The sequence below is a fragment of the Centropristis striata genome, chromosome 20 (assembly GCF_030273125.1).
Source record: "Centropristis striata isolate RG_2023a ecotype Rhode Island chromosome 20, C.striata_1.0, whole genome shotgun sequence".
Taxonomy (NCBI): domain Eukaryota; kingdom Metazoa; phylum Chordata; class Actinopteri; order Perciformes; family Serranidae; genus Centropristis; species Centropristis striata.
This window is the reverse complement of record NC_081536.1, coordinates 11980097-11990942: the sequence shown is the minus strand read 5'-3', so window position 1 is coordinate 11990942 and position 10846 is coordinate 11980097. Positions and strand designations below refer to the sequence as shown.

At 39.0% G+C, this 10846-nt stretch overlaps 1 protein-coding gene across 1 annotated transcript; it reads left to right on the top strand.

Annotated features, from left to right (window-relative positions):
• Window positions 1-412: 412 nt before the first annotated feature.
• On the top strand, window positions 413-10318 carry paox (polyamine oxidase). Its single transcript, XM_059359978.1, has 11 exons — window positions 413-547; window positions 4426-4741; window positions 5336-5512; window positions 5846-5976; window positions 6122-6309; window positions 7746-7927; window positions 8201-8370; window positions 8979-9064; window positions 9177-9289; window positions 9442-9596; window positions 9709-10318. Exons 1-11 carry the CDS (start codon window positions 413-415, stop codon window positions 9859-9861), a joined length of 1806 nt encoding a protein of 601 aa, XP_059215961.1. The 3' UTR covers window positions 9862-10318.
• The last annotated feature ends 528 nt before the right edge of the window (window positions 10319-10846 follow it).

Below are 10846 nucleotides of genomic sequence, written 5' to 3'. Positions count from 1 at the left end.
AACTTATCAACATTACACAATGAGGGTATCCTGAGAGAGGACGGCTGTTCCGTTTTCCCACCGTTTCACAAACAGCAAGACTGTTGTAATACTTTGTGGAACAGCCCTGAACATTATTTGATTAATCAACTATTTCATTAATCGTTGCCACACACATATACATACACGCCTCTTGTGCACAGGCTCATGCATCAGAAATAACAAAATAAAAGCAATTATGAACTATTTTTAAATGAAAGCTGAAAGCAGCAGTTTTGGCGGGACACTAGTTTGTTATGTTGTGACATGTGACAATTGCTCAAAACTTCTGAAAGATCAGCAACATATTTGTTACCTGAACAGTGACACATACTCATTCAGTGCAGCCATATGACTTCTCTTGCTAACTGTGATTAAACTCTAAGGTGTAGCCATGTTCTCTGTGGCTGTACAAGAGCCAGAGTACATGGAGACACTTCCCAATACGCAGGAGATCAGACTTTCCATTATGGAGCTCATCTGTACATTCACCAGTCAGTCTCAACTTGTAGCTGCCAGCTATTCGCTAGTATGAATAGAATGGACAGTAATACTTTCTAATTTGTACTTTTTCCCCTAAATGTAGAGTCATGAACTTTTTGACAAAGACAATCACAATAAACAGCATGAAATGCAGCAGGTAACATTGAAGATGTGGATGGGATCACAAAAAATACAAAATTCCCTCGGTTAATTTAGCACTAGGATTACAGTTGGCGGTACTAAGTCTGCCAGCACAGGGTTCAGCCTGGCATGCTGAGACGTCTTAAATTGGCCTCTTTTGATTAAGGAAACAATGTGGCCATTCCTGTAGTGCCACCTTCTGGCCCAAGTGTACTTTTTTAAATAATAACTTTTGACATGTAAGAGCTTTGATGAACAAGCTCTATTTTGATGATTTTTTAAACACTCTGGCTCGTAGAGCCAATGGCACACTAGCAATAAATGTGCAAGAGAGTTTTTTGAAAATGATAAAGTGGCCTCCCATCTGCATACCAAAGGACCTCTCAGATAAGGATGGCAGCATTCTTGTATTATGCTCATATTTCTGTTACATTTAATACTCCCTTTTTGACATTGGCTGCTATTGCAACAGTTTGTAAATGAGGGAAAGTCATTTAAAGCCGTTGAAATGGAAACTGCATATCCACAGCAGGTAAAAAAGTATGCAGGTAAAAAGTTTATTCCTGATGAAGAAGATTGCTGGAGGGTTGGTAGGGTTAATGATTTCAAATAAAAAATACAAGATTTCCTCAGTTAATTTAGCACTAGGATTACAGTTGGCGGTCTAAGTCTGCACAGGGTTCATCCTGGCATGCTGAGTCTCAGACGTTTAAAATTGGCCTCTTTTGACTCAGGAAACAATGTGGCCTTTCCTGTAGTGCCACCTTCAGGCCCAAGTGTACTTTTTTAATATTCACTTTTGACATGTAAGAGCTCTGATAAACAAGCTCTATTTTTATGTTTTTTTAAAAACAACACACACTCTGGCTCCTAACTGACACTGCAAAGTACAAAAATATTCTCATTGTAAAACCCATTTCATGGTAGTCATTTTGACGTGTCACTGCTACGATGATGAAGCAATTACACAACGTCTCACCATTGTTGTTGTTGAGCTTAACCTAGCAAACATCAACATGTTGTGTCACTGTCTGACTGTCCCCCCAAGACGCCCCATAGGCAACTGGTTCAGGATGCTACAAGGCAAATATTTATCCAGGCAGCTTGCTTTGTTGTGCAAAACTGTAGAAGCCCATTTTGGCCGTTAAAAGAAAAACGATTGTTAATCAAACATTGTGTTTAGGAAACTCCCTTTACCCATCTGAGGACTATCCTGCACTCCAAGTGCTTTGATTATCACTCACTCCACCTCCCTCACCAACACACAGCACCTTTCACTTCAGTATTGCTGTCAGTGTAGCAGACCCATTACTACAGAGTTAGCTATGGCTATGGGTGTGAACGCTAAAATAGTTATTATAGGATGTGGGATAGCAGGGATAGCAGCAGCACATCAGCTCGTGAACGCTGGATTTCGTTGTGTGCGGATACTTGAAGCAACTGCACGAAGCGGAGGGAGAATAAAAACTGGCAGACTTGGTGAGGATAATTACTTTTCTTGTGGTATCTCAAAGGTCACTTTAGATTTTCTTCTTCTTATTATTTTTACTTTTCTATTTCCTCGCATGCAGGGACATAGCACAAAGTTACAGAAAATGTACATAGACATGTGGCCCTCCCTGCAGTCAAAGATGTTCATTCCAGTATCTTTGCAGACCCTCCTCACACCAGGGCCCCTGTAAACTCAGTCCCCCTTTTCCTCCTCAGTCCTACGCCCCTGCTCGCAGGATGTTTTCCATTAATCTAACATTCCCTGTAATCCATAAAGAAAATGAGCTCTGATAGGAGATGTATTCTAATATAATCTATCAGCCTCTAATCTTCTTGCAACTAACATATCTACATGTGCATACATGCCAAGTACTATACCGTAACTCTAAACAACACATATCAGAGTGCATTAATGTATATTTTATCATCTTGAAATCCCCATTCTCTTTCTATCTGAAAATGGACAATATTTTCCATATTCAGGTGATAACATTATTGAGATGGGGCAAACTGGATCCATGGACCGTCAGAGGAGAACCCAGTGTTTTCCCTGGCCCATAAGTATGGGCTGCTGGATCCAGAGGCCGTCACCCATCCAAAGAATTTGGAAAGTGCCCTCGTGACCGTATCAGTTCATTAAAATCCAAATGTAATTTGCTTTATCAAGGATCATCAAGGATATATCTTGTTGTAATTTTGTATATTTACGTAAAGAAAATTAAAGAAATGAACTGTTTACAAATCATTTTGATGCAGTTAGAAGCATTAGTACTAATTTTGAACTCCAGTGTCATATCTAGAGAATGGCTGACTAAACACAGCTCAAGTGTGCCCAAAGATTATATTTTGTAAGGAAAATGCTACAATATTTCTTCTGATGGGTTTTAAGTGTTGACATCTTGTGTGGTCAAACTGTGGACAAGTATTTAACAGTACAGTATCTTTGAAATATTTAGATTGCATGAAAAATAAAACCTTTTACCAATCCAATGTACAGGGATTATAGTCCAACATGTGCGTAAATGTAATGTAGAGACGGAATTTTTAGTGAAACACTATTTTTAAAAAAGTCTTTTAAATAATGGCACTTTTTGATGTTTCTATCCAAAACACCACATTTTCATACAAAATTTGTATTTGTAAATTACTTGTCCTGTTTGCTGTGTGACTCGAATGAGAGGGTACACAAACTGGGGCTATTGCTATTATTTAAAAGAAGAGATAAAGGGCTAGATTGTCTCATAACCTTTTAGTACCTCCAACAGTATCTGATGGACTCATTACCATGCTCATTACCCGGTACTTTCTTGGTTAAAAATGCAGCTTTACACCCCTTACAACCAAGAAGCCCTCTTGACCCACTGTGAAGCTTTGTTGACCCCTAGTGGGGGTTGGGACCCACAGGATGGGAACCAGTAGCCTATATGGATTGAATAAATAGGCTAAATAAAACAACAGATCCGTTGGAGTTACATTTTAATGTAGTGTCATAATTCAACTTAATGTTATCCTTAATGTTGATATGGCACAATGATGAACAAGAAAATGTAAAAATGGCAGTCAATATCTAAAAAGCTAGCTGACCCCTGGTCTATATCATCACACTGTTAAAATAATCGCCTAAGTCATTTTTTGTCAAATTTTTTTTGGCCTAAATCATCTCCTCACGATGCCGGCCACCTATAGTAAAATCGCCTACATCCTCAGTTGATCAGATCATGTGATTTTACCTCTTTAAGATAATGGCCTATATCAAATGTGTGACTTAAATGGATTTATTATGCCTAAGTCAAAATAAAAAGTGACTTAGGCAATTTTTTGAACATGCCTTTGTGACTTAAGCAAGATATGATAACACTTTATTTTGAAGGTGTCTACATAAGAGTGACATGAGAGTGTCATAAACATGAGATGGGATGTATCATGAACATTAATGACACTTAACATTAAGTAACATTAATGCTCATGATACTTGTCATGTCATGTTTCTGACAGGCTTGTGTGACTCTTATGTAGACACCTTCAAAATAAAGTGTTACCATATCTGGCTTAAGTCACAAAGACATGTTAAAAAAACTGATTAAGTCATTTATTTCTCCTAAGTTACGTCACTTACACACAGTGTTATTACTATGCCAATAGCCATCCTTTGTTACATCCTTTTTGAGTGAAATGATCAATAAATATCATATGTTACACTTTTGGTGAAGTTTTTTGTGTTTCCTGCAAAACTTGAAAAAATTAGTTAGGCGATTATTTTAACAGGACTATACACAGCTGTTATGGTTCCAGACTACTATAAACGCGTTTTATTTTGAAACTCCTTACCGGAAAATACTTTTTTTGTCGTCGCGAAACAGTTATCTGCCACTCGGGGGGAGAGACGGAACAGTTAACTCATATACATGTCTATGGTTAACCCGAGCCAGTGGTGTGGCGTTGGTATACCACCAGCTAACAATGAGTGCAGAAGCTAAAATAGTTATTATAGGATGTGGGATATCCGGGATATCAGCGGCACACCGACTCGTCAACGCTGGATTTCGTCATGTGCGGATAGTTGAAGCTACTGCAAGAAGCGGAGGGAGAATAAAAACTGGCAGACTTGGTGAGCTACGTTGTAACAATATAGCAGATATTTACAACAACGCTACTGCAGTTTATCTCTCAGTCTGTTCTAGCAAATCGTCAAAAAAAAAAACAAGTTTCTTGCAGAGTCTCAAAGGTCACAGTGCCGTTTTTCTAATGGCTTTTCATTCCCCAGCAGGAAGTTTTTCTTTAACGTAACCACAACACGTTCTTACACTCTGACCTGTATAATACAGCAAGCTGGCTGCAGCAGTTGCATACAGATACGTTACAGATGTATTTTAGCCGTATGCTCCTGTCAGGTCGGTGAGGTCAGCCTTCCTCTATCTAAAGGTTTTATTATGCTTGTGTTAGCCTTTCATTTTCTTGCAACTACTGTTTTCTGTGGAACTTGGGGCTCCAAACTTAAACAGGTCTGATCCAAGTTTGGTCTCAACAAGGTTTTTAAATGTTTTATTATTTCCTCACTAAGACCTATGCCTGCTGTAAATCATGTGACTAACTGATAAAAATGATTATGCAAGGGCTATACGGTTTATAACCCTATCATTAACAAACGGCAATGAAAATCACCCTTCTTTATCTGCAGCTGAACAATATCTTCCATTTACAGGTGATAACATTATTGAGATAGGGGCCAACTGGATCCATGGACCGTCCGAGGAGAACCCAGTGTTTCGCCTTGCCCGTAAGTACGGGTTGCTGGATCCAGAGGCCCTCACCCCAGAGAACCAGGCCATGGACGTGGAAGGACATCCACCCTGGGTTCCCAATGCCTTCAGCAGCTCAGGTCAGCAGATGTTTTATCATAGTTTGTTTTTAGTGTACCATCAAGTTGAAGCAAGCTTTCTGACACACTAATTTGAAGGAAAATATTCACATTCTTGTTAGTGCGTCCCTAGGCTTGTAGACAGAGTTCTCGGTTGATTTCAGACTTGTTTTTTCTACACAGACACACATAAAGTTACTTGTACCTTGAGTTTTATTCCCAAGCTTAAGTTCCTAAGGAATATTTTAACAGTGTGCTTTGTAGAAATTCACTTATATATATATATATATATATATATATATATATATATTTGTGTAATATGTCAGTGTATATGTTATTCTGTGGGGTGTGCAGGTCGGAAGCTGAATCCTGAGGATTTCTATCCTGCTCAGGAGATGTTTGTTGAGCTGCTGGATGCCAGTTCAGAATTTGAGAGTCAAGGAGGAGAACCCTTGGCCTGTGTGGGAGATTTTATACGGTCAGAGGTACGTTTTTCACTGTGACTAAAACAATAATGCTAGCAGTATTTGTGGTTAACTGCTAATATCTGAGATATTCCACATGGTCTTGGGAAGAGACTGAATCTTGCAACAATTAAGAATGTGTTTTGTTGCTTGTTATCTGACGCAGGCTCAACGACGAACAGCAGAGAAGTGGAAAGATATTGACGCAGCCACCAGATCTCTGCGACTGTCTGTGATCAGTAACATGTTGAAGGTGGAGTGCTGTGTTAATGGGGCTCACAGCATGGATGAGGTGGGCCTGGGGGCTTTTGGCCTCTACAAGACTCTACCTGGACTGGACTGCACATTTCCAGGGTTGGTATTCCAACATAGCATAGATATAATGCAGCATCTGGCAGTTATTTTAATAATCAATTTAGTTCAGTGATTATTTCCTACATTAACATATCAATACTGTCATAATTACAGTTGCAAGAAAAAGTATGTGAACCCTTTGAAATTACCTAGTTTTCTGCAATTAATTTGTCATAAAATTTGATCTGATCTGCATCTAAGTCCCGAGCATAGACAAACACAACATGCTTAACCTAATACCATATAAACAATTATAATATTTCATGTTTGTATTGAGTATATCCATGAAATATTCTTAATGCTAGTAGAAAAAGTGAGTGAACCCTTTTGGCTCATGACTCCATTAAGAGCTAATTGGAGTCAGGAATTAGCAAACTTCGAGTCCTATCAATGAAATGAGAATTGAGTGAAGTGCATCGGAACTGGTTAACATCTCTAGTCATGATTCTACCACACCCCAAGGAGGAAGCAGGAAAACATCACTGCATGCCTGAAGTTTGCCAAACCTTGACACAACACTACTGGGAAAATGTATTGTGGACTGATGAAACTAAGGCTGAATTGTTCATGAAGAACACGTAGCACTACGTATAGTGTAAAAAAGGGCACCACATACCAACATGAGAACATCATCCAACAGTGAAGTATGATCGAGGGAGCATCATGATTTGGGGCTGCTTTGCTGCCTCAGTGCCACTTCCTATCATTGAGGGGGAAATTAATTCCCAATTTTATCAAGGAATCCTACAGGTTAATATCAGGGAGGCTGTTGTCCTCACTTACCAGGCTAAGCATGGTATTCTAGATGTCCCTCTTACCTTAAACATTTTCCAGCTCCTCCCGGAGGATTCTGAGGCTTTCCAGGACAGATGAGAGATAAAATCTCTACAGTGTGTTCTGGATCTACCTTGGGGTTTCCCACCAGTTGGACATGCCCAAAAAACCTCCAAAGGGAAGACACAGCGTGCACTGTCGGAGTCGTGACTCTGACAATCAAACACGCAACCAGATATTTTGATTCTGGTGACAGTTTTGATTTAATTTAATCTTGTTTTAATCCCCCTGTGCTGTATGAAGAAGTGAGCCCAACTATATAATTGGTACCGTTTCACCTCCTTGACCAGTTCTCGTTCGTTCCCCAGCAGAGTTATGACATTCCACGTCCCTAGAACCAGTGTGCGATGCCAGGGGTCAGCCCACCTCCGTCCCTGCCTTTGACATCCTCCTGGCTTACAATGCACCCAATTCCAATGCAAGGGTCAAAGGTCAAGGCCTAACTACCCAATGTATCCAGGACTGGCTGAAAGAGGGGCCTCAATAGTTTTACCTCATACATACAGAACCTTATTCAGCATGCTGTGTACTTTCAGTATGTTATTGATTTGTTTCAGCAGATATGCACATACGATTTACATAACATTTTCTTTCTCATGCAGCGGCTATGAAGGTCTCATCAAAAACTTGATGTCGGAGCTCCCTGGTGGTTTAGTGAGCTACAATCAACCAGTTCGCTGTGTCCACTGGAACAACACAGAGAAGAGAGAAAACCCTGTGATGATCGAGTGTGAGGACGGCGAGACCATCGCTGCTGATCATGTCATTGTCACCGTACCTCTTGGTAGAGTCAGACACGTACATTCACAAACACAGTTGCTATTTTCCATCTCAGCGCATGAAAAATTGAGGTTGTGCTACAGCTTAAGTGTTCGAAACAACATTTTCAATCAGTTACTGTTGTCAAAAGCATTATGTCATTAAGCATCACATTTGTCAACTAATGAAATATTCTTACACTTTACTTATTTTAATTACTAAATCCTGTTACTAACTACAGTCTCAAGCATAACATTTCCCTTCAGTTCATTAATAAAAGTTAATTCTGTTTTATCAGGATACCTAAAGAAGCACCATTCAGCCCTGTTCTGTCCTCCTCTCCCTCTACACAAGCTGCACTCTGTCCAGAGACTCGGTTTTGGAACAAACAATAAAATATATGTGGAGTTTGATTCACCGTGGTGGGATGCTGACTGTGAGGTCATCTACTTCGTGTGGGAAGACGAGGTGAGACAAGGGTGTACATTTGATGCTAAGTGTGCACATAAACACTGGAGTCTGTTACACTGTTGTGATAGAATGTGACTTGAACTTCTTCCTCTGTCCCCATTTCTCCTCACCTCTTCTGGTAAAAAACAAACATGAGTTTTTTCTCACTTCCCTTCTTTTGTAAAGTTTCTTAATCACAAAAAAGTGGACACAAGTTCCCTTTATTTATCATTCAGTTTCATCTAATTCTTCAGTCATTTAAATCAATTGTCATTTGTAATGCTGAAAGGTAAGTGGAACTTTTCTCCCCACTGTCAAACATCCTTATTTGCTTGTGACTGTCTCTAAAAACAGACGCCTGTGGGTGTACAACTAGACTTACCTCTGCATGTACAGTGTGGTCTAGTTCCTGTTCTGGCTGTGACAGCAACATTTATATATATATGTTATGCAACAAATATTAAGAATGTATTATTTTTGGGCACGCGTTTAGACAATTGCTGTGTGCTTTTTTTATGAAAATGTTTTTTAAAGGCTAAGAAATGGTTGCCAGTGGTATATAACATATATAACAATGTAACACGTGTATGAACATTTAAACTGTTTCATCTCTTGTCATGACTCAGGATGCCATGGTGGACCAGGTGCCAGATGTACAGAGATCCTGGATAAAGAAGTTGTTTGGCTTCACCGTGCTCAAGCCCACTGAAAGGTCGACAACCACACCTGCTGATTCTTCTCTGTCTTGTTTATGTTGTATTAAATGGAAAACAACTGATAAATACATTGATAAAAAAAAGTCCTGTGTGTGGTTTAACTTTCAGGTATGGCCATGTTCTGTGTGGCTGGATTGCTGGGCATGAGTCAGAGTACATGGAGACACTGTCTGAACAAGAGGTCGCACACACAGTCACACAACTCATCCGCAGATTTACAGGTGAGACTTAAAAAGTCACAAGGATCGGGTAATAATTATCCTCCGTTCAGAGTGCATTACTTCCTCAGCAGGATCTTTATATTTTCTAGAAATGTTTCTGTTATTTTAGATTGGTCTCTGTCAGCACTTGCAGACTAACTGTGTGTGTTTAGGAAACCCCACCGTCACCCCCAGGAGAGTCCTGCGCTCCCAGTGGTTTCATGACCCCTGGACATGTGGGTCATACAGTCACCCAGCAACCAGCTGCTCAGCGCAGGACATAGACAACTTGATGGAGCCCCTGCCTATGAAGGGATCACAGTCACAGGTACCTACATGTTCAGACTCAACACAAATGTGTGTACTCGGTATACACACCAACTCACATATCCTTAACTGAGATGTAAGACTCTCTGTTGTAAATATTTCCTCTGTTTCAGCCCCTGCAGGTGTTGTTTGCTGGAGAGGCGACTCATCCCTGCTACTTCTCCACCGTCCACGGAGGTCTCCTCACTGGGTGGAGAGAAGCTGACAGACTGATCTCTCACTACTCCTCCATCAGTCCACCTGAGCTGCCAAAGTCAAAGCTTTAAAAGAACGAGGCTGCTTGGACAAAAAGAGATTTGTCACATTTATGAGTTAATTCTGCACCTTCTTCAAACTATGACAGCAGAGTTGATTTGGAGGATTGTTTGTGGGAGCTGCTGGTAATTTAAATTGTTTACTTGAAAATTTATGATGTACCTGAACCCATGAAGTGTGATTTTGCTGACCTAAATGATATTTTAATTAAACGCATACAGCTATAAATACAAATTACTGATCAAATGTTTTTTTTTATATAAAATGAAGGAATTCACTTTGATATTGCACATGTTATTAAACTTTTTACAAATCAGCGTAATAATGCAGTTGCAAGAATTAATGATTTATAACTTCATTGTCTTGTTTTAAGAGTGACCTAGCATGTTGCATTCAACTCCCCACTTTGATCATTTCAGTATTTTTATGCATTATCAGTTATCAGATACTGTTGATAAAATGTACATTTTACAATAAATTAATTTATAACATTTCTGTCATCTGTCAATGAGAAAATTATTTCCCACATTTATGTGCAACAGTTCAATTTCACTTATTCAAAAAATTAGATCCACAAGTTATTTTATTGTTGTTAATAGACTTTTACATTACTTTTAGTTTTCTTAACATTATTTTTTCCCCTTCTAATTCTATGATCCAAAGATTTCCACTTGAGTAGCACTTGCATATATCAAAATTACCAGGTAAAATCCCTATCTGTATTACGAAGGTTGAAATTGTTGTTTATAATATTTTTTGATTTATGGAGTGATTAAAAGGGATATATAAAACGAAATTAAATAAGAATATTGAAACTGGCTTTATCCAATGTTCAGATTTTGTTCAGGACATTAATGTGAATTTGTATTTGTATTAAAAGGTAATAAATTAAAAGATGAAAAATGATAAGATAAAGCATCATGTGACATTGATAGGTTAATATACAGTAAAGTAGTACATTTATAGCATCTTCATCTTTCGTGTCTCTTCTCATCT

What these genes read in the sequence shown, in the direction of transcription:
- paox (XM_059359978.1), top strand. Translation starts at nt 413, where the DNA reads ATGTTCTCTGTGGCTGTACAAGAGCCAGAGTACATGGAGACACTTCCC. An exon ending in GAGATTTTATACGGTCAGAG is followed by an intron (nt 5,977 to 6,121) that starts GTACGTTTTTCA and finishes TATCTGACGCAG; the next exon opens with GCTCAACGACGAACAGCAGA. An exon ending in ACTTCGTGTGGGAAGACGAG is followed by an intron (nt 8,371 to 8,978) that starts GTGAGACAAGGG and finishes GTCATGACTCAG; the next exon opens with GATGCCATGGTGGACCAGGT.